The sequence below is a fragment of the Rousettus aegyptiacus genome, unplaced genomic scaffold (genome assembly GCF_014176215.1).
Source record: "Rousettus aegyptiacus isolate mRouAeg1 unplaced genomic scaffold, mRouAeg1.p scaffold_m13_p_16, whole genome shotgun sequence".
Taxonomy (NCBI): domain Eukaryota; kingdom Metazoa; phylum Chordata; class Mammalia; order Chiroptera; family Pteropodidae; genus Rousettus; species Rousettus aegyptiacus.
Window position 1 is genome coordinate 16,806,194 of NW_023416291.1, and position 25,519 is coordinate 16,831,712.

Sequence of the window (25,519 nt, forward strand, 5' to 3'; positions counted from 1 at the left end):
AATGCCTCTGCCACATAAAATCATTTTAAACAATATGACAACAGGGAATTTATTAATCTAAACAGAAGTTACTAATGTCTTCATATGAAATGATTCTAATTTTGCTAACCAAACAATAAGGATATTTTTATATTTTGATCACCACCTCTTATTCCATTTATACTAATAAAACTGGCCCGATAAAATACCAAGCTACAATAATATTGAATCCAAAGTTGCTAAACCAACCAATTCAGTCAAAACTGTGCCCTATGAGTGCAACTTAATTGCAAGGTAGAGCTGAGAAAACAAACTGACAGCTTGTCTTACCTCTCACAAGTAAGTATACACATAATATCTCACAGTCAGGGGAAGAAAGACATCTTTTATCCTATAATAAACAAACACAGGTAATTCTCTCTAGAACTAATCTCCAAAAGAATTAAGATCTCCAAATAAAGCCACATGTACAAAGATATTCTTTATAGTTTCATTTATAATGGGAGAAATTCTGTATAAATAGCTAAGGAGTGTTATATCCAATGAATAAATTATTGCGAAGTTATAAAAATGATACTCATGAAAATTACATAATGAGAAAATGCTTATGATTTCAAAAATGATATGTAAAATGAAGATATTAAATTATATGCACTATATGATTGCAACATTATTTTTTAATGATATATATAAATAAGGCCAGAAAGAAGCATGCCAAATATTACTTGTGACTGTGTTAATGCAGTGCTTCTGAATCAAGGGTGGTATCAGAAACACCTGAGAAGTATTTCCAAGGCACTCTTGCTCAGGTGCAGCCCTCGTAAGAATCCCATTCATGAAATTCTAATAAAATAGATGCAAATCCCTGATTGAACACTAGGTTGTAGAGAAAACTTTAGGTGGAAAGAAAAAAATATTATTTGCTTCTTGTTTTCTATTTTGTTCAGATTTTCTGAAACAGATGAATATATATTGTGTAATATAAAAGAAAAATAAGTAAATCCATTAGTAGTAGTAGTAGTAATTTAATTCTGATGCACTTTCTCCTTCGATCCTCGAAATAATTTTATTGAACAAATGTTGCTATTCTGATTTTATATACTGATGCCAAGATAAATTAGGTGACTTCCCAAGATCATGAAGGTATAATCAGCACAGTAAGAATTCAAAACCCTCCTTGTTATGTGTGTGATAAAATCAAAAAGGAAAAAATTATGTCATGACTTCAGAAAGGCTGGTATTGGCAGTCCCCATTCCTCAATGATTAGGATAATTTGAGTGACAGGTTTTAGGTTTTTGTTCTTTTTCTGAGCAGATACAGCCAGACCATTTATACTGACTCTATTACACAAATGTTCAACTTCATGAAAGGTACAAGAATGGGTTGTAAATAGATGAGATTTGGGAAATATAGTACTGCTATAAAATCTATGGAGGCCAAGTAACCTCCTCTTAGAGAATAATTAGGAACTATCTTTTGTTTACCCTTCCAAATGTAATTTTTAAATTTACCTTCCTTCACAATGTCTTACTATAATTCTAATATGGAGAGAATTATCATTTTTATAGATTCTTAGCCATTGAAGAGTCTCTATAAAATTCTTTTAGAAAATATTAATGAAGATAAAAATGTGAGTCATTAGAGGCTAGACATAAAACCAGTTTTCGCCAGAGAAGAGCCCATCCCCTTTGTCATCAAGCCACATTCTACAAAAGTCATTCTAAGAAAGACTGAGAGAACGACTGAGGCTGAATACCTGAATTTGACAAATCTACGATGGAGGTTTCAAATTAAATAGTTTTCAGTGAGAAAAGAAATCATTAAGCAAGATTATATGTGAGAAAAGATGCGATAAGTTAATTAATAAGTTAATCATGTCTAAACATTAGACACTGAGCTTGGCAAACATTTGAACAGGGAATTTCCTTTCAGCAGCTAATGCTTATATGGTAATATACATTAAACACTAAATCAGTTTGTAGAGTTTGGTTCAGATATTGCTACTAATTAGTTTTGGCTGATATTGAAGTATTTTGTATGCTCCATTTATAAAAGCAGTTTGCCCATCTGTTCATAGGTTGAAAGTGATTAAAGGATACTTATTTTGGCTGTTGTAAAAGCCAAATACTTTTTAAGCTGCAAATATGTGACAAAACCAGTTCGGGTTGCCAAGTTCAGAAATACATTAAAAGGGATTTGTGATGCTTCCCTCCCTCAATTCCTCTTCCAACCTGCATTATCGAAAAGTAAATATCACTGCTTCCCTGATTAGACTGGCATGCCCGCTTTGTCCACATGCTTTGCAATTTAGTTATAATTTACACAATTTACTCTGATTTGGATCTTCTGCTACCAAGCTGTGTCGAGTGCTTTCGTTTCCTGTATGTGTGGCCTTGAAGTAGAAACATGTGATGCCCTCGTGCTTTGAATGCAGGATTGGAAAGTAACTTGGGTAGCGCGCGAAACAAGTTTGTGGCCTACTTTAACCCCCTATATGAGGTCTGTTCAGTTTGAAAGCAAGGCATTAAATTCAGCGTGGGTGCTATAGATTTTTAGGAATAGGGCTGTAATACATTTCTATGCATAATATTGTCTCAATATTATTTAATACTCCATTTCCAAATCTTCCCAAGAGTTTAGTACTTCCTGCTAGCAAAACCTGTTCACTTCAAAAATCAAAGTGGAAAATCCTCCTGAAGTGGAAGATAATACCACTTTAATTTAGCAAAATTTTTAAATAGTTTAAACATCTAAATGACATGTGTTCTCTTCTGTGCTTTCTACACTCTTTTTTGTATCCTGATCATTCCTCACAATGCTAGTCTGCCACAACACCCACACCTATGGCCCCAATCCCCCACACAAAAAAAGAACAAAGCAACAAAAAAAGAGACTTCCTATGTTTGACTGCTCCTAGTTCCACAGCAATCTTTTATTTTAAACTAGATCATATTAATGGGTGGAGGCTGACATTCTATTTATAATCTCTAAGAGTATTTGCCTTAAACAGTTTATTACCTGAAGTGCTCTAACTAGTACTTATCCAGAAATGTAAATGATGTAAGGGACTGAGAGGATTTCTTCTTCCTGGCCCACACCTGATTTTCTTCCAAAGAAATTCTCCCAGCCCACTATGTCATATCTACAGAAATATGGGTTCCCCAACCACTGTCTTCTTAAAACAAAATAGAGATTTTAAAATTCCAAATTCAGTTCAAAAAAACAGTTACTCTTCCTCTCACTAATGTAAAGAAACATTTTGGAGAAGCACTATTTACTAGGAATTAAACCGAAATGATCATTTCACATAATAGAAAAGCAAAAGCAGAAAGGAAATACTATTTTTGTTCAAATTTAAATGATTCTGACTTTATGGTAACCTATGACGTACTTTCAGGGAATTATCTTTAATTCAAACATTTAAAACTCCTTTTTATTATACCTACGTTTTATCAATAGGACACTGAAAAAAAATTACTTTTGAAGACATTTAAAGTGACTAGGGTGTTTATGCCAAAGGTGTAATGAAAGCTGATGTTTCTATGGCACAGTGACCAGAATTGTCAATATTTATGAGCTTATATATGGAATAGATATGGAATATAGGGAACATGATGAGTTATCTACTTTTCCTCCCAATATACCAATTTATTTCTCTTGGGGAACCTTCTGCTCTCAACCCAAACTTCAGTAAGTTATGGAGGATTCTATCAGTTATCAGTTGGATGGTATGTGAAGAATTAAAGAAATTAATAGTGGTGCCAAGAGTCAGAATATATGCAGAAAGAATGTCATACCATCCAGAACTCATTTCCTTTATTTTAATTTTTTATTATTATTGTTTTGTTTTAGTGTACTAGATTGCTATACCAGAAAATGATACATAATATTTCTGAATTTCAGAAAGTCAATTTTCAAGGTTCTCATAAAATCCCTGTAAGCAAAGTGGAGAAATATGGGCTGATAGGGTAGTCTTAGCTGATTGGGTGGATAATATTACTAGCCGAAATAAGAAATATAAGAGAGAAGATTTGGGGAGGGGGATATATAATTATTTTAATTTTGAGAAATGATTATGGGATGGATATACCAGTGAAGTTACCCACAAAGCAGTAGAAAGTTTGAGATAGGAGCTTTAAATGGCTAGAAAGAAAAGTCATTACAAGGCAGGAAAAAGACCCTGAAAAATCTTAATTCATGCATTGAACAAATATTCATTCATTTATTCACTCATACATTCACTCACTCATTCATTCAGTCAGTCATTCAATGTAAGATGATCTTGCAGCACTGAGGATATGCTAGTAAATAAAACAGAAAATCTCCTGTCCTCATTGAACATATATTCTAATGAGAGAAACAGACAGTGATCTCAGTAAACAAGTACAGAATATATTAGAAGGCAATGTGTGCTATGGTAAAAAAATAAATGGTTAGTTGGGGAGTGCTAGCAGGGTTGGAAGATGAAATTTTAAAGCACATCATGGGAGATGTGAAATTATTGAAAAGGTAACCCGTGAGCTAATTTATCTGAGGTAAATATCACAAGGAGCTAAATCCAATGGTGAAATGTGATAGCTTTACTTGAAAAGTTCTGCCGTTGGTTAATATATAGGATTGTACAAATAATTTCTCAGACCCATGAGGATGATTAGGTACAGTTCCTCCTATAGGATTGTACAAATAATTTCTCAGACCCATGAGGATGATTAGGCACAGTTCCTCCGTCATTGTAGTTAGCACGTCACTTTATAATTATCTCTGAGTGTATCTCCCCTCCACACTCTAAATCCTCTGAGGTCAACGACTTTTCTTTGTACGCTTGACAATGGGTCATGCCTAAAGAAGTCAAGTACAATAGATGAAGGTAATAAAGGGAATAAAGAAAAAGAAAAGGGGGAGATGAGAGAAGAGAATGAGGACACATTAAACTAGATGAGATGGTATCAGGGTTTGCTACTTTTGAGTTTTATTTATTTGCACTCCAGTTACGTGACTCTTTCAGGATTTGCCTTGGGCTGGTCATATTACCTGAGCTGGAAGATCAGCCAGAATAATTCTCCAGGGGTGTGTGTGTGTGTGTGTGTGTGTGTGTATGTGTGTGTGTGTGTGGAAGTCAGCCATTTTTCTTCACCACATAGAGAAAAAGTCTGTAGTAAGAGGTATTAACCAAGTAGGGGCAAGCAGAGAATAAAAAGGAATGGAGAATATATCCTGAAGATATTATTTGAGTCTGCTGAATCTGTTGAGCTGAGATGTTAAATGGACATGAAGCACAGATGTCCACCATACTCTACGTGACTGGACTCTCCACTTATGTGGGCAAACCGGTCTAAGTACCACTTTGCTCAAGCTAATTTGAATTACCATTCTAATGAAATGTAAACTATATATATATATATATATATATATATATGTATGTATATAATCATGAATTTTTTATATAATTATATACATTAGTGGAAATAAATTGAGGGGCTCAGTCTAAAAAGGGAAAATTGGTAACTAGGATGACTTCAAAAAGGCAGAATTAGAACTAATGGGTACCAGCTCAAGAGAGACAGGTGTTGAACTTCACACAGGAAACTATCTAAAAATCAAGGCAGTCCTTAGGATTCAATGGGATGCTACCTGAAGTAGAGGCTATGTGAATACCGTGTTATAGAGGTGATTCACCCTTTGGATATAGGGTTTTAATAAAAATCTCTAAGGTTCATAAAATCTTGAGAATCTATAATTTTCCCAAGGCGAACACACAAGCAGAAGTGTCACTGGAGAAGTATTATCCACTATAAATTTATTTTCAAAAACTGCTTAGGCTAGGTACTGACTCAGAAACTGTTCATACAAGAAATCTAACAATAAACGAGCTAAAGTTCTATTAATAGGTAACAAAACTTTAGAAGAGACCAAAGAAAAGTAATTAGGTGGTAAATTGTAAAACTGTTTTGAGATCAAATAAGAGAATTTGCCACCTTCTCAGGAAAAGGTGGTGATAAACAAATACAGCGATTTTAGAGATACAAAGGAAACATTGAAGTACTTTCCTAAATCTCCGGACTGAAATGCGAACTTCATACTTAGATATACCAATAAATGTACTATATTCCATTATTTCGAAAAAGAAAAACTTTAGAATTGATAGTGTAGTTTTGCCTTCCAGTAATATATTAGTGAATCATAAACTGTTACTACTACCCTTTTAGTTCCATAATACTACAAAATAGAAAGAAGAAAGTATATAATTATTCTTCATCTGCATATTTATACAAACTATCTGGATGCTTGGAATCTTAAAGAACCTTTTAAAAAATAAAAAAGAAGGAACTTAAGTATTTCAAGATGATACACTTTACTTCACAGATGTTATATTTAAATAACATTTTTAACATCCAGAATCGAAACCATTAACTATCAAAAAGGTGAACGGCTGATGATCAGCCTCAGAAATTATTACAACTACAAATTTAATATTATGAATCAGCAATAGAAAGTTTTTTCTCTATAAATTAAAGACCCATTGGTTGTGCTATACTTCAAAATCAGTTGGTCGTTTTAAAAAAAGAAATATATATGCTTTAGGAACACAACAAAAGAAAAACTTATCACTGAAGTCATACTAGTCTGCAAGAGATTAACAGCTGACTGCAGAAACAGATCAAAAGAGAAAAAGTGTTTTAATAAAGGAATGCAGTAGGTTACCTAAAAGAAAAAAAAAAGAGATATTTGCACTATAGTTAGAGGCACCAAATTCAAGTAGATCTCAAGGAAGACTGTTTATATAAAAATAAAATCTTTCTAACAGAAAATAAAAGTATAGTGTCATAGTTAATAATGCAGTGGATCGCAGTGAATACAGCTCCTTGCTCAAAGTCTTCTCTTAAATATGAAGAATGAACTCTGTATGAGCTAATGCATTACTTTTCTTTACCCAATAATATAAACCACTTTTGAGACTTTATAGTAAAGGTAGCATAACAAAACAAGAGGAAAATGGGTCAGGCCTAAAGAAGTTAATGAAGAGATTTTAAAAAATGATGCTAGCAAAAGACAAGATCTCACCTAACTGTAAAATATCATTCAATATTTACCTTTATGATGGTCAAAAAATAAATATATATACTATAATTTATGTACACATTATATTCTTTAAAAATTAAGTGCTATATATTTGGTTTAATTCTTTCTGGTTTAAAAGTTTTATATTAGGTATTTTACTATAAAACACATAAAACTCAGAAAAATATTCCTTTACCAATTCTAATTGAACTAAGATTGCTTGGCCTTTTCGAGCCAATTAACAAAACCCTCCTTTTCCTTAAAAAAATTTTAGGCTTTCATGACTATATTTTAATCTTAGAATGTCTAACGATCCTCTGAAACTCATGGAGTTCTAACAATTTCAAAATGTATTATTTAAATTGAAATGTTAAGGAAGTATAACCTTTACTCGGAAATCAAAAAATTTTGTTTTATAAATGTTTACCCTATGAAAATTATATTCTATAAATGTTGGACAAGAGTGTGTATAAAATATTTACAGCAGAATTAGAAAATCAAGGCAATAAGTTCATCTCTCATAAAAATACTCATATACATATAAGAATAGAAAATAAAATCATCTAGCCATTATTGGGATTTTCAACATAGCAAATTCATCGTAAATATGCTGGATTTGAGAATATAGGGCTTTATTTGATAATGCTGCTAATAAAAACTCATATGCACATTTCTGCATATATTTGTACATATTTGCACATATTTCTACACACCACTATACCAGCATTTCCTCTCTTTCTAAATTCTGAGATCTTCACAGGTGAAAAAACAGGAAGATGAACCAATAAAAAAAAAGAAAAATTTGCCTTTTAAGTTTATGATCATTGAAGATTAGGATAGAAATAATCATGACTCTGCCTTATCTACCTCTGCTTATCCACATAAGGCAATAAGTTCCATTCTCTATCAAGAATAGGAGTAGGTGCTCAAATCTGAAGTAATTCCAAATGAAGTGCAGCAGCAACATTTTTTTAGTTGGCTTAACTTCCCATCCCCACCTTCTAACAGCCAAGTGACCGCCTCCTTAAAAAACACTGCTGAGTGGGTGCATGAACCAGTCCTATTTGCCAACTGAAGAGGGTTCCCGCAATGCTGTGGGTACATGTAAATGAATTCCAACATCTTTTTTTTTTTTTTCCTTTTCTATAACTAAGAACAGAGGGGGGAAAACAAACTTTTGTATTTACTGTAGTCAGGCAATGGTAATCTGTGTGTGACATTTTTATCCTCGAAATGCAGAAGTACATCAGAATTGGCCAGTACCCTATTGAAGTTGACTGCTGACTTGATGGAAGGTTATAGTATACTCTGCCTAATGCAGAATCTAAAGAAACCTCTAGCTGAAAATATACAGGAAATTCTTCTCTAACAAGAAAAATCCTTCAGGCCAACCTTTAAAGATTACCAGCATTTGGATTCTAAAGTATCATGGAATTTCTATGTTAGAAATAGTGCAGGATTTTAAGAAATAAGAAAATCATAATATTGTTTCATTTAAATATTTTCAATGAAATGCATCCATATATAACACATATAGAGTTTTTTTTATTGTTCACTACTTTGCTTTATTTTCACATTGTTTTCCTTTCTTCTAAATTTCCCTCTCTTTCTCCAGGATTCTATTCTAGAAACACTTTTTTAATCAGTAGAGCGATTCTTAGATTTACTAATTCATTAAGTTTCAGTCTACTTCTTTTAAGTAATTATCAGAAAGGCTGTTAAATTTAAGTTACAAACAGCTTAAAAGGAGCATGACTGGAGTTGAGGGTTGGATTCTAATCAAGTTCTCCTTTTTTTCTTTCTTTGTGACCTTGAGGAAGTCACTTTATCTTTTTGAATCTGTTTTCTCAAGGAGAGTTTTAAAAGATGGAATCACGTTAACTCTAAACTTCCTTTGAGCCATCATTCTCTAGCATATTTAAGATCTCCCTGGAAAAATTAGCTAGATATCCCTACAAAACTTTCCCACACCTCTTTATGCTGCAACAGATGGTAGACTGTAGAGGAAAATGTTTAGCATTAAACCTAGCAGTCAGCCTGGCTCCAAGAAAATAACTATAATAAACACTCATCTTTTAGACTATACGATTTTTTATCACTGAAAAGGGCTGCACTAAATTTTAATTCAGTAACATCTATGAGAAAAAAAATATTTCTCAATCAAATAAAGCAGGTAAAGAATATTTACAGAAAAAAAAATACACAAGAAGATAAGCTGCTTTTCACACAATCAAATACTTTGGAAAAAGTTTACATGTGACAGTTGCTTTTTTTTTTTCTTTAAGGTCTTTTTGTGGGAAGATTTTTGATAACAAATTCATTTCCTTAATACACAGGTGCTATTCAGATTTTCTATTTATTCCTGTATCACTTTTGGTATGTTGTATTTTTTTTTTTAAGAATTTGTTCACCTCATCTTAATTGTTGAATGTAGTTGGCTGAAAGTTATTCACATATTCTCTTATCTTTTTAATGTCCATATGATATACTGTAATGCCATCTCTCATTTTCGATATTGGTAACTTGTATTTTATCTCTTTTATATTCAGTCTTGTTAGGAACTTACAAATTTTACTAATCTTTTCAAAGAACCAATTTTCGGCTTTATGAATTTGCTTTATTGTTTCTCATTTGTATTAAATTGCTTTTTGTTCTTATTTTTATAATGAATATTACAGGTGCACTTAAAATATATTTTACAGTTGTTGGACATAATCTTCTATAAATGTTGGTTAGGTCAAATTAATTCATGGTTTGTTCAAATTTGCTGTATAGTATTTCTTCTTTTTCTTAAACTAATTTTCCTATTACTAAAAGAGGCATGTTAAAAATGTTCAGTAATAATTATGGACTTATTCATTTCATTCTTCAATCCTGTCAGTTTGTGATTTATGTTAAAGTTCTATTACTAACACATACATATTTAGGATTATTATCTAATTCTAATTGACCCTTTTATAATTATGAAATGTCTTCTTTATCTCTTTGATGATAATATAATCACTCTACTACCCTTCTGCTACCTTTTTTCATTATCATTCTCTATTATTGTACTTCCGATTAATGTCTTTTTATATGCACCTCTTATAGATGTCATAGTGTTGATTCTTGCCTTTTTATCAATTATGAAAAGCTCTTACTTTTAATGTTTACTCTATATATTTAATATAGATGTTAATACAGTTCAGTTTAAGTCTACTATTTTTCTGTCACTTCTTATTCAAACCATATAACCCTCTTTTCCTGTCTTTTTTTGAGTCAACCAAATCATTTCTGGTATTACATTTTTAGTATTTCTATTATTTTTCAGGTTTACCTTTTTATATTAGTGGTTGTTCTGGGAATTACGATATGCATTCTGAAATTAACAAACTTTACTTAGAATTAATACTATTACACATAAAATGAAAGAAACTTGCAAGACTATAACTATTTCTTTTGCTATTGCTGTCATATATATTTGCATCTCTTTAACTTATAAGTACATAATAATGTCATAATTTTGTTTTAAATGGTTGATTTTAAAGAAATTTTTAAAATAGACATTCTCTTATATTGATCAACATATATTTTTCTATTTTCAGTATTCTTTCTTCTGTAGATTTGTTTCGATCAGATTTCATTTCATTTCAGTGTAAAGAGCTTCCTTTAACATTTGTGAAGATCAGCTGTCAATAAATTCTCATTTCTTTAATTTAGCTGAAAATGTCTTTTTTTCATCCTTAATGTTGTGGGATAGTTTCACTAGATATCGAATTATCAATTGATTTTTTTCTTTCAGTACTTTAAATATATAATTTTATTGCCTTCTGGTTTCCACCATTTCTGATGGAAAGACATCCATCATTCTTAGAAATGTAATCCTCTGTACAATGCATATTTTTGCCCTCTAGTTATTTCCAAGGTTTTTTCTTTTCTTTCAGCTCTCTACTCTTAGACTTTGATGTGCCTTTGTTTGTGCGTATATGTATTTACCTTGCTTAGAATGTGATGGTCTTGCATATGTAAAGATGTTTTTCAGTAAATCTGGGGGAAATGCAGGCACTATTTCCTCGACTACTTTTTTTTTGCCTCACTCTATTTTTATTTTTTTACTTCTGAAATTCCAATTCACATATGATAGGCCACTTGATATTAACTTACAAGTCACTCAGACTCTGTTCAACTTTTTCTCAATTATTGTTTTCTCTTCTTCAGATTGGTCTCTTTTGACCTATAAGTTTAATGACTTTTTCTACTGCCTTCTCCAATATGTTATTCAACTCAGCCAATGAAATTTTCATGTCAGATATTATGTTTCTTAGTTCTAGAATCTTCATTTGATTTTTAAAATAGTTTCTATTTCTACACTGGGATTCCCTGTTATTATGAACATCTTTTTTTTTATTTTTTAAGTACTTTAACTTTTATACTTACTGCTTTAAAACACTTGTCTGCTAATTTCAACATCTAGATAATTCTTTCTTTGATGTAAGCCAGATTTTCCTTTTTTTAAACATGTCTAGCCTTTTACTCATTATAGACTAAACAATGTACATTGCAGATACTCTGGATTCTGCTATTGTCCATGAAGGAAATTTTATACTTTTATTCTAGGTAATAGCTAAATTACTGCTTTATCGTCTTGAAGTTGTGAAACCTGGGTTTATGTTTTTGTTAAGATAAATCAGTTTGTTTTTAACTTATTACTAAGGTGAATCCCTTAGTCCTGCGATATAGTCTCTATTCTGTAGGTGCTAGCCTTCTAAACTTTCCATGGAAAGACTGACATGTTTACTAAGTCCCTGTCATTTGCATATAAACTCCAATTTTTATCTCCCTCCATGGCGAATAGCCACTGAAAACTCTGCCAAGGCTTTATGTTTCATAAATGTAAGGAGATGTTCCATAAATATACAGAGACTATCTTTTTCATTCTGTCCTTAGCCCCTATATAGCAGGTGCTTAATGTTTGTTGTTAGATGAATCCACTATGAAAGACTGAAAGAAAATATTCCAAATGGTACAAGATACATATCTGTTTTTCTTTTTCCTCTGGAAACTGTTCATTTATTCAGTTATATTTTCTGAATATCTACTATATCGTAGGGATTTTCCAGGAACTATAAATAGAAGTGTAGACAGAATCAAGAATCCCTTCTCTCATGGAGCTTAAAATTTTAGTCGGGAATCATTCTTACACAATTTTGCTTATTGTATACAGTAATGACTCTGTAATTAAAAGACCTAAGTCTGAATATAGCTTCATTACCACTTAGCTGGATGACCCTAAGTAAAATATTCAGCCTTAGTTTTCTCATTAGTAATATGGTGATAATAAAATGCTTACATCATTATGCAGTTATGGGAGTTAAATGAAAGTACCTAATACAAAGTAAAGCACATAATAAGCACAGAATGAGTGCTATTACTACATTTATTATGAGACTAGCTCTTAGATAATATTCAATCTTAACTTAGATATTTATTTATTAGCCATTTAAATAATTGCTTTGCATTGTTTCATAGTCATATTTGGCCTAGGTTCACCATGGACTGCAATTCTACAGTATGTGAATCTTAAAGTTTAATGGATTTGGGAATTTGGATCTTTTTTAAAATTTTAGGAAATTAAGATAGTATGTATACCACATATTATGTAAAACTTGAGCAGGATCTGGGACAGTGTTCTGCCATCAAACACATTAACATCAGTTAATGTGTATGTGAAACATGAATATTCACATAAAGTGGGAAAAGCAAAAACTATGAATAATCATAATCACTTGTCACCTGAGGTCAGATTTTGATGCTAAATTTTAACATCACCTTAAGTGTTATCGACTTTTAGTTTTTGGAGCTTTCTGGATTTTGGACTTGAGGATGAAGGATATGGACCTTATACAGCTACACATTTTAAGAAATTAAGAAGAGAAAAAAGAAGAATTTCAGGTAAGAAAAGGTAGCCTAGGAAATACATTTAAAGAAACCTGTATTTATTGGTGAGTGAGGTTTCCAAACTTTTGACAAACTTCAGTCTCCAAGATTTACCCTTTTGCCATTTGCATCTGTATGGCCTGACACAGTGCTTTGATGAATTAATGAATGGATATATTACTTGCGTAAGAAAACACAAATGTGAAAGCTGTTCTTTTCGGACACTTCACTGTTAACTTCCCATAATCTCTTCTTTCCATCTAACTCTCCAATCTATCTCACAAAGTCAGCAATTTCTCACGAAAGTTTCTTGACAAATTTGTTTCATAAAGTAGCAAAGTAATCTTAAGAATTCTTCATAGAGTTATTGAAAGGCACTTACCATAGAGAAATGTGGTACATAGTTTCTTATAAACAAAAACAAAGTCACGCAATATTGTTTACACTACTTTTCCTAGCTACTATATAGTAAACTATATAGTATACTTCCCAGTAGATTAATTATTAATATATCGGAAAAAAAATAAGAGTGTTTTTCTCCTTGTCTTAGTCAAAGTAAATGGTAACATTGAAAAAGATATGTTAAAAACCTACACTTCTTTAAACCTAGAGACTTAAGTTAGAATAAAACTAAAGCATATTAATTTATACTTTACTGCTATTATATAAAAGATATACCTGGGTGGTGGCTCTGGTTCTGTCTGGGGAGATTTCTTCTCTTTTTTCATGAAAGTTTTCTACAATAAGAGAAAGAAGAGTTGACATAAGAAAACAACTTTTTTGTCTGTGAAATTTTAATTTATTGATGTTCTGTTATATTATCAAAGGAAGAAGAAACCATTCCATTATAATATATATTATAAGCCTAAACAATAAGATAAAGTTGTAAGTATACTCAGAGAAGTATGATGATGGAACGGCCTCCAGCATCTTGTGATTCTCAGGAATACAATTACTACTGATCATTTCAGCGAGCAAATACCATAAAAATCTATTACCGATAAGAATTTATTTATTACTTAGTTGTCCTATCTTATAAAAAAGCTTACAAAATATGCAGTACATATGAAAGAGGAAAACATGAATATTAAGTTAAAGGGAAAATATATACAGAACAATGTCAAATGTTTTCTAATATTTTTGATTGATACATGTTTATTTAATGTTTTGACGTTTATATCAAGCAAGAAATTTTTTTCACATTTTATTTTATTATTATTTTCAAGTATATAGTACAGCGGTTAGACATTCATATAGTTTATAAAATGACTTCCCCAATTACTCTTTCTCTCCTCTGGCCCTCCACCTAGCCATTATATTAATGATAACTGCATTCTCTATACCACGCTCCCATCCCTGTGACCACCTATCAACTACCAATTTGTACTTCTTTAACCTTTCACCCCTTCTCCCAGCTCCCCAAACCTCCCTTCCCTTTGGCCATCACCAGATTGTCCTATATATTTGAGAGCCTGTTTTTGTTCTTTTAGTTTGTTCTTTTTGTTCCTTAGATGCCACATATAAGTAAAACCAGATGGTATTTATCTTTCTCTGTCTGACTTGTTTCACTCAGCATAATAACCTCTAGGTCCTTCTATATTGTCGCAAATGGTAGGATTTGATTTTTTTAATTGCTAAGTAATATTCCATTGTATATGTGAACCATAATTTCTTTATCCAATCATCTACTGATGGGCATTTAGGTCACTTCCATATCTTGGCTATTGTAAATTGTGCTGCCATAAATATCAGGGTGCATATATCTTTATGAACTATTGTTTTAGTTTTCTTTGAATAAATACCCAGAAGGGCAATTCCTGGGCCAAAAGGTATATCCATGTTTAAATTTTTGAGAAACCTCCATACTGTTTTCCATAGCAGCTGTACCAATTTACAATCCCACCAACAATGTATAAGAGTTTCCTTTTCTCCACATCTTCGCCAACACTTGCTCTTTGATTTGTTGATGATAGCCATTCTGACAAGAGTGAGGTGACCTCTCACGGTGGTTTTAATTTGTATTTCTCTGATGATCAGTGACCTTGAGCATATTTTCATGTCTGTTAGCCATCCATATTTCCTCTTTAGAGTAGTATCTGTTCAGGTCTTCTGCCCATTTTTTATTTGGATTGTTTTTTTTGTGGTTGAGCTGTATGAGTTCTCTGTATATTTTGGATATTAACCCCTTATCAGATGTAGCATTGGCGAATATCTGCTTCCATTCAGTCAGTGTCTTTTTGTTTTGTTGGTGGTTTCCTTTGCTATACAAAAACTTGTTAGTTTGATGTAGTCCCATTTGTTTATTTTTTTCTTTGGTTTCTCTTGCCCGGGGAGATATATCCAAAAATAAACCTCTTCTAGACGTTTTATGGCTTTGGTTTTTACAATTATATCTTTAATCCATTTTGAGTCTATTCTTGGATACAGTGTAAGAAGGTGGTCCAGCTTTTTTTTTTTTTTCCATGTATCTGTCCAATTTTCCCAGCACCATTTATTGAAGAGACTGTCTTTACCCCACTGTATATTCTTGCCTTCTGTGTCATGTATTAAGCTAGAGTATAAGTGTGGATTTATTTCTGGGCCCTCTATTCAGTCCCATTGATCAATATATCTGTTTTTATGCCACTATCATGCTGTTTGATTATGGTAGCCTTTTAGTATAGTTTGATATCAGGTAGTGTGATACCTCCAACTTTGTTCTTTCTCAAGATTGCCATGGTTATTCAGGGTCTTTTATGATTCCATATAAGTTTTAAGATTATTGGTTCCATCTCTCTGAAAAATTCCATTGGTATTTTGATAGATTGCATTGAACCTATAGATTGCTTTGGGCAATATGGCCATTTTAATGAAGCTGATTCTTCCTACCCATGAGCACCAAATACACTTCCATTTATTTGTATCTTCTTCAGTTTCCTTTTCCAATGACTTATAATTTTCTGAGAACAGGTGTTTTACCTCCTTGGTTAATTTGATTCCCAGGTATTTCGTTGTTTTGATGTAATTATAAAGGAGATGGTTTTCTTAATTTCTCCCTCTGAGTGTTCATCATTGGTGTATAAAATTGCCACTGAGTTCTGAATATTAATTTTGTATCTGGCTCCTTTACTGAATTCATTGATCAGTTCTAACAGTTTTTTGGTGGAATCTTTAGGGTTCTCTATGTATAGTATCATGTCTTTCTGTATTTCTTAATTTGTCACACAGATTTGGCTCTCTGATTCCTAGCTATCAAAGCACTATGAACTGAACTGTGTTCCTCAAAATTCATATGTGACTGTATTTGGAGATAAGGGTTTTTAGGGAGCAATTAAGGTTAAATGAGGTCATAGGATAGAGGCCCTACCCAAAAGGACTGGGGGCCTTATAAGAAGAGGAAGAGATGCCAGGGGCATATGTGAACAGAGAAAAGGCCAAGTGAGGACAGAGAAAGAAGCAGCCATCTATAAGCCAAAGAGAGAGGCCTCAGGAGAAACTAACTTTGCCAGCATCTTGATCTTGGACTTCCAGTCCCTAGTACTGAGAAAATTAAATTCTACTGTATATGTCACACATTCTATGTTATTCCACAATGGCAGGCCTACAAAGTAACACATAAAGTAATGAAGAAAACATAGTAGTTCTAACATTTATAATGTCTATAACAGAAGCAAACTTATTTTTTCTGAAAAATTTCTTCCATGAATTCTTCAAAAGAAATCTGGTATAATGTAATGGTAAGCTTTAAGAGCATCTCTTCAAAATCACATCATAGTGCTTAATGTGGATTTTAAAGTACAGTCCTTCAACATTAGTCAACAGTAGAAAGAAAAATTCAGGAAGATAATTCTACAAGATTTTAGAATAACTAGATCATTGCATCTCTGTGGCCAGAGGTGATCCGAAGGTTAAACTGATACCTAGAGGCACTGATGGATTGCATATCCTCTTTGAAATCTGTCAAGACAAGTATTTAGCACAAAATAGGTTTGGAGAAATATGGTCTCAAAACAGAGGAATTTGAGGTAATCTTAATAAATCAATAAAAGGTTAATGGATTTTGTATTCTTGTTGCTGTCTTCTCCCTCAGAATGTATAAGAAGTCACTAACAGAAAGTGTCTTGGATATTGGTATATGATGCGCTGATGATACCCAAGGAAAATGTTTACTTTAATTTTGTTTTTTAACTTGCAATTATGCTTTTAACCACTATTTGACAATTGAAGCCAAAGAAGTCTCTTACATAAAATTTCAGAATATATAAAGACTTATTTTGTATATGATAATTTATATTTCATGCCATTTATTTTTAAGATCAAAGATTAACTTTTCTTCTATAGTTATGTTAGAATGTAACAACAGCCTTGAGAATCAGTACACATTATCTCTCAAGTATCATGTCCCAGATCATGTGTTTTTTAAAGTAAACGAATATCCTCAATAATAAGGTTGCATCTTTTAAAATTTATGTGCAACATATAGGTGATGATAAAACATGAAGCAGGACCTTTATTTTAAACATTGTTCTCAAGATGTTCCGCAACACAGATATATGACTACAAAAATACTAATGGCTACGAAACCTAATTTTTAACCTGTATATTTCATTCTTTTGCACAAAACAATGTGCTTGGCTTGAAACCCACTGTCCTTATGTGATACTATATTTACCCTTGCCAACTTAATTTTTTTAAACTGCTTCCTTCTTGGCCAGACTAACTGAATTGGTATGTTCTCCATGATGAAGGGTGTCAAATGTGAAGGCTGCTAAGTAAAACAGTCTCAGATAGACATTCCTGAGGACTTTGCTTACTAATATGTTCTGATTTTTTTCAGTTACCCTCTTAAAACTTCATTGCCTTTGCAACCTCCATTGCATTTCTTTCTTCCTAAGTAACAGAATTAGAAACTTTTCCTTTTTTTTTATCTCTCTTTAAAAAATTCAATAGCCATTTTTTTAAGGGTTCCTAGGTTTTTTTTTTTTTTAATTCCTAGCTTTCTACATACTTATATAAACAAATCTTAAGTCCATTGTAGCTTGGTGTTTCAACTCCATTTTCTCTCAAAAATCTTTCCTCTCGGCTGGCATCTACTTCTTAAACTTCTTCAAGATCCTGGTCTGTCCGTTACAATGCATTTGAAGTGACACATTCTAAATACTAGGCTGAAGATATAAGTCATTTATTAAAATCCTGTATAAAAAAATTTCAAATTTTTTAACAACCTCCATGGAATTATTTCAGACCACTTTTCAGATTCCTTTCCCTCATATCTTTGATCAAATTCTACAATTTAACTGGTACTAAGGGTACCCTTGATAATTCACACAATATTATCACAATTCAAGTTTCTTTTTAGAAGCAACTGTCTAATCCATCAATTCCCCTCTTCTTTCCAAATCTCATTTAGAATTTTTTTTTGTTTTGATAATGCTGCAAATTTCTTTCATAGTCTAATGATTAAATTCTCTCAGTGATTAACCACAGATGAACTATGCAAGAACGCCTTTAATTTTGTCTTAAAGCAAGATACATTTCTATGTAACTACTATTAGTGTGAAATTCTGGAAAACGTTTGCTATAAATAGGTAATCTACACTTGGCATGTTACACCCCCAATACTTATTACCAAATTCAGTTAAAGGGTATTTTCTAAGCTGCAATGAATTTTCATAGTTTTAAACAGCTTTGTAACCCTATCAGAAGCATATAGAAACACACCATTAAAAGTAAAATGAAAGGTTTGTTTAAAAATAGGTAACTGTGAAGAGAAAATCATTAACAGCATATATATGTAAACTTACAAATTACACATTAAAACATGTGAAATAAACTGAAATGCTTTTACTGCCAGGCTTACATTTTAACACTTGTGCTTCCTTAGCAGAAGTCAGTCATGTTACTAGCACCTTCTGTGAAACAGCAGTGAGCTGCATTCCTTACACTACTACTGGTTTTTTTTTTTTTTTGTAAAGAAATGGTTTAAACAAACAAACAAAAAATGTTAATAATGTGCACACATGCAGAACCAGGAGACATCAAATGCACCATTCTGGAATTTTTCACAAGTCAAAATCTGCATTATTGAATCTTAGAGCTTCCAAGATTACCTGTAAACCATGGGAGGGTTTGCAAGACATAGAACCACCCCTAGGAAGTTGCGATAGGCCCAGGAAACCTATAGTTTCCAAAAATCTCCTCATGGAGCCAAGAAGTCTCTATTTTGGAAGATGCTCTCTAGGGTGGTATTTCCTTTACATTTCCTAAGAGAAGTGGATGGATCCCAAAGGTAATGTTGGCCCACCAGAAATGGCCATAATCTCGGAGAGCCATTCGATTTTCGGATAAGGGAAGATTGAGAAGGCAACCCAACAAAACATAGATTGTTCATTTATCAGTCACTAGATGAAGCTTATTTTAACCTCTAAGGGAAATCAAAACTATAGAAATTTTATATGTAGAAATTTAAGCATAACACAGGAGATGATGCAAAGACTGACGAGGAGGGAGCTCGATAGAGAAGTTTCCATCCCAGTATAAGTTCCTCTGAGTGTTGAAATCTATTTGAAAAAGGTTTAATAAGGCTGTTCTTTCCACAAATACGTCCATGGTAACAAATCATAGCATAATACTACAATAAATTTTATAAACAATAATGAAAGATATTTTAAATGCGTGGCTGAGCTTTCAGGTCAGAAGTGGCAAGAGATGCTGAATTTACTGCTCTATGAGCTCTGGAGCTCGTCTTTGCCTTGGGGATCACGTGGGAATTCCCAATAACCCAGAGCCTTGGTTTCGATGGACTATGAGCTGTACAGCTGGGAGACAAACACTAGAACACAGACTATGAAGGAATGTCAGCGTTGCGAACACCCCTCAAAGAACCTGGGTACTGGAAGCACAATATCCCCAGAGGATAAGGCAGGATTTTAAGTTGTCCCTGGAACTTATTATTGCATTGCACACCTGAAACACTGGATTTTGTTAACCAATGTTACCATAAAAAAAATAATAATAATAATAAAAATAAATAAAAATAAAAAAAAATGAATGAATTGTCCCTGGAGAAAGAAAGAAATACAGAAAAAAAGAGACACTGTGAAACCACGTATGTCATGGCTTTGGCTTTAGGGTGGAGAGGGACAAAAATCCCCCCCTAGTAATTTTTGATAGCAAGATCTCATTTACTACATGGATTTGGGGGTCTCAGTTCATACCATCTGCAATGCTCCACAGCTCCCTCCCCAAAAGAAAGGCAAAAGAAATTTTAGACTAATGTGGATCCACGTTAGTAGTGCTCTAGAGTACCTGGCAAAAGCAATTATCAATCATTTTTTGAAAAATACAGTTTAAATTTAGACAATTATTACAAAAAAAAATACCAAGAAAAATGAGCTCATCGTCAGAAAAGTCATTAAAGTACATAAATAATAAGTACATATTCAGAATCTCGAAGATGGCAATCCTATAATTAAGATATGCAGAATGTTAAATAAGAATGAGTTTTCATTTTTATATGTTTAGGAAAATACATTGAAGGAACTAAAAATTATCAAAATTGACTAACTTGATTTGGAAAATAATGACTAAACATTCTAAAAATAAAAATATGATATCTGAAATTGGAAACTCAGGATGGCTTTGGCAATTTGGGGTCTTTTGTGCTTCCATACAAATCTGATGATGTTTTTGTTCTATTTTTTTTTTTTTAAAACGCCGATGGGATTTTGATGGGAATTGCATTAAATCTCTATAACGCTTTAGGTAATATGGTCATTTTAACTATGTTGATTCTTCCAATCCAAGAACACAAAATATCTTTCCATTTCTTTGAATCTTCTTCAATTTCTTTTAATAGGATCTTATAGTTTTCATCATATAGGTCCTTCACATGTTAAGTTAAAGATAATCCTAAGTATTTTATTCTTTTTGTTGCAATTGCAAAGAAATTATTTTTTCCACTTCTTTTTCTGACACTTCACAATTAGAGTATAGAAACTCTATGGATTTTTGAACATTAATTTTGTATCCAGAAGTTTATTGTATTTGCTTATTGTTTCTAGTAGTGTTCGGTGGAGTCCTTAGGATTTTCTATATAGGGAATCATGTCATCTGTATATAGTGACAGTTTGACTTCTTCATTTTCATTTTGGATGCCTTTTATCTCTTTCTCTTGCCTAACTGCACTCTCTAGGAACTCCAATGTTTATGGAGGTTCCTCAAAAAAACTGAGAATTGATCTACTACATGATCCAGCAATCCCTCTACGAGTATTTACTCCAAAGACTTGAAAACCCACATCCAAAAAGATATTTGCACACTGATATTCATAGCAGCATTATTCACGGAGGCCAGGACATAGAAGCAACTGAAATGTCCTATGATAGATAATTTAATAAACTGTGGTACATATATACAATGGAATATCACTCAGCCATAAGAAGAAATGAAATACTGCCGTTTGTGACAATGTGGATGGACCTCGAGATTATCATGCTGAGAGAAATAAGCAGACAGAAAAAGTTGAAATCAGAGGGTAGCAGGGAAGGGAGGAGGAGGGAAGTAGATGGGGTAAAAGGGGTCATATATGTGATAACAGAAAGAAATCTAACTATGGGAGAGGAATGTACAATACAAATTAGACTGTTAAATTGTCTAAATAAATAAATGTTAAAAGAAATTAGAAACTCAATTAATAGCAAAAGAAAAGATTAGATACACAAATAAAGAGAGAACCAATAATCTAAAAGATAAATTGGAGGAGGGAGGAAAGACCCAGAATATAGCAATGAGAAACAAAGAGATGACAAATATGAAAAGAAAGGAAAAAAAAGACAAAGAATGAGAATTAAACGGAAGACTCACATATGTTTAAGTAGAGTTTTATAAAGAGTTTTAATTAGAGTTTATAAATAAAAAATGGATGACAGGCAGCATTTTGCAGAGATTTTTTTCAGAATGTTGAAAGGTATTGATTTTCATATTTTAGGAAGACCAAAAAAAAACTAAGCAGAATAAATAAAAACAAAGCCACATTTACACAGGTCATAATAAAACAGAACAACAAAAAGGAATCCTTAGAAGTAGACAGAACAGAGACAAATTACTTACAAAGGAAAGACAAATGAACAAGTATCTGATTTTTCACAATAATAGTGGCAGCCAGAAAACAGGGGAATGATAAATTCAAAATGCTGAGAATATATGATTAAAAAGGAGGAAACATACACTATAAGCAGAAGTATTCTGCTAACCGATCCTTACTAAAGATACTTCTAAAAGATATATACTATTCAAGAAGGAGAATTATCCTATAGGTCTATGATGCTAGTAAAAAAATATGACACACACACACACACACACACACACACACACACACACACACATATACACCCCTAAACAAACAATAAAGTATAAAACAAAATAACTCTAATTTCTAAGGTCAAAAAAAAAAGAGTGAGAACTAAACTCTAGAAGTTAGGGCAATCTAAGATTTCAGTATGGGGTAGAAAGAGGGTAAAGATACCTTAAGTTAAATGTAGAATTAAAACCTACAAGTTAACCACTTATAAAAAGTTCAAACAAGAATATAAATGCTAAGCTAATACAAGGACAACTAGTAAAATGCCAAACTAGTACTAGGAAAAATGGAACAAGAGGGGAAAATGTGTCAATTAATTTCCAAAAAAGACAACAAAGGAGGAAAAAAAATAGATAAAATAGAAAGAACAAATAAAGAGTACAAAATAAAAAGGGCAGAAATGCATCTAAACACATTTTTTAAATGTAACTCTATAATGGTCACAAAGAAGAAGTAATGGTGCCCTGGGAATATGTGAACAAAATTCTTAGCCTTATTTGTCATTAGGAAAATACAAATTAAAATCAGAAAGAAATATTTCATACCCACCAAGTTGGCAAAGGTTAAAATTTTGACATATTTAGTGTTGCCAAATATATAAAGCAATGGGGACTCTCAAAACTGCTGCTGGGAATTGAAAACTGCTATCGCCTGGTAAAATTGAACTTATGCCCGTTGGCCAGCGTATCCATTCTACTCCAGGCTGCTTGTGGCTAGAGGCAATCAATTATTCAGGCAGTCAGTGATCCGTTACTGAGCTCCCATGCCCAGGCCTTGCCTACCTGCCTACAGGGCTGAAGTGACCAATATTCTGGCATCTATATAACCTGTTCTTGGTACAACAGGATGCAGTTTTATATGGCTGCTAGGAATTCTTGCCCTAGAGAAACTCTCACACCTACACTTTAGAGGACATGTAAAAGAATTATCAGAATTGTTTATAGTAAGATAATTTTTAAAAAGTCAAATCTTTCTCAGCAAATAGATAATTAAATTATAGTGTAATCATTCTATGGGATGTTGTGCATCACTGAAATAAATAAATCGTGAGGGACCACATCAACATTTATGAAGATTGATGGATCTAGAACATACATTGTTGAGCAGAAAGAGAGAGAAGACATTATGATTCCATATAGATAAAATTAAAAACAAGTAAAGTGAAAAAAATACTAATTAGGGATATGTGTACATGTGTTAAAATTATAAAGAGAAGCAAGAAAAGAAAAAAACACAATAGAGTTCTATTCCTAAAGTCTTGTATTTGTTTTAGTATTATTCTTTAATATATAGATGCATAGATGTAAAATATACTGTTTTGCATAATTGCTATGTAAATATAGAAATTTTAAAAATAAGGTAGAAAAATTCCTTAGCTTGCAATAACTGCCTCTCTCCTCCAGAAAGAGAAGAATGCAAAGATTTCTGTTGAACCTTTGGGTTTCCAGGTATATCACAACTTCCTAGAAGGTTACACGGTTTCAAATCTCTCCTGTGGTTTGTGCATGTTCTTGAAAATTCTAAAATTCAAGAATGCTAACAGCAGGTATGAGCTTTTTTATTCTGAAATTTTAAAGTGTATGAATCTGTAAATGCATATGGCTGATTTTTTTTAATCAGCTAGTATTAAAAGTTCAAATATAGAAAATGAGTTTCTGTTTTACAATTTGGAGACATTTTAATCTCTTGTGTTTATGTTAATGTTGAAGTTGATACTTAACTATACACAAGGTGCTTATTTGATTTTGAATATGCATTTGTATTTAGGGGAACCTCCCAGCTAGTTAATTTATTACTAAATAATTCAAGTATAAACTCAAAAATATTTTAAAAATTTTAGTTCAGTCCTTTTTAATTGTATATTAGTTTGGGATTTATTTGAATGTGAAACAACTGTTAATGGTGAATTCGTCATCATTAAATTTATATACTGTGTGGTAGATTGGAAATTGCATTATAGAACTAAGTTCTTTTGACTAATAATTAGAATCTAGTATGTGCTTTATGTATTTTTTTCCTCTCTTAACCAAGACTCTGTAAAATAGGTATTTTAATTCCCATTTTTTCTAAAAAAGTTGAGAAATTTAATATCTTTACCTTGATTACACAAGTAGGAGGTAGTTGGGATTCAGACTTCATACACTATTTTGTTCAGGTGAAATTGGTAATACACAGAAAATTTTTAATCTATGATTATAGAACACGGTGAACAAGACAGTATCATGGTTGACTTTAGCTATTTAATTGATCACCACTCAACAATATTGTTTCCACTTTTATTTCTTTAGAAAAAAGCCAATGATTTTGTAGGAAGTCAGTAGGAACTACTCAATTTAGAACTACCAATCAAATGTATCAGGATAAAAGGGTGCCCAGCCCCTACCTACAACTTGACTAGCACTCCTTGTTTGAAGGACTTTCGTAAGGAATTAGATAAAATAGTGCTTCTTAAACTTTAATGTGCTTATAAATCACTAAGACCTAATTCTTAGAGACTCAGAATGTACTTGGATGGATATGTCAGCTTACTGAAATTGTCCAGATTAATCCATTTGAGTGGAAGCTTTGTTATCAAAATATCTGGCATATTTCCCAGGCCAATTTTGACATTCACTGTAATTCTATTTCATTATCTGAGAATGTGTTTCTGATATCTTTGATTGATTGTAATCTCATTCAATTTTCACACACACAAAAAAGTGTTCCCATCTCACTACATAACTCTAACACAGAATATCTGCTTCAGGTATTTGTCAGAAAAAAAAAAAAATTTACCTTGTATACCTTGTCACTTTTTATTAAAAGTTCACTTAAAAGGTAAAATATTATGAGGAATTATCTAAAACAGTATTCTTCAAACTTCAATATGCTTATAAATTACTACTGAGCTTGTTCAAATACAGATTCTGATTCAATAGATTTGGGGTGGGTCCTGAGAGTCCACATTTGTAACAAGATTCCAGATGATAATGCCTGTGATTCATACAGTGTGAGGGGCCTGAAGGATATTCCCCAACTCCTCAAGATATCCCAAAACTTGTCTCCGATTTAAACTAAACCTGCAGAGAACTGAACACTAGAACCATATTGCTTCCACATCACCTCCACCACAACAACCCACACACCTCCCCAAATCCTCCAACCCATAAAAGTACTTTCACCAAATTGTGTTTTGGTCTTATAATTAAAATGAGGGTCAATATGTACAGTTGCCCCTTGAACAA

General features: G+C 32.4%; 1 protein-coding gene across 3 annotated transcripts in view; it reads right to left on the minus strand.

Moving 5' to 3' along the window:
* The window catches only part of IQCM (IQ motif containing M), a 412,415-nt gene that overhangs the window by 170,007 nt on the left and 216,889 nt on the right, over window positions 1-25,519 (minus strand). For all 3 annotated transcript variants that reach the window (XM_016144555.2, XM_036234284.1, XM_036234285.1), the window contains one exon: window positions 13,634-13,692. In XM_016144555.2, the coding sequence (XP_016000041.2) occupies window positions 13,634-13,692 (59 nt within the window). The remainder of the gene's footprint in view (window positions 1-13,633; window positions 13,693-25,519) is intronic.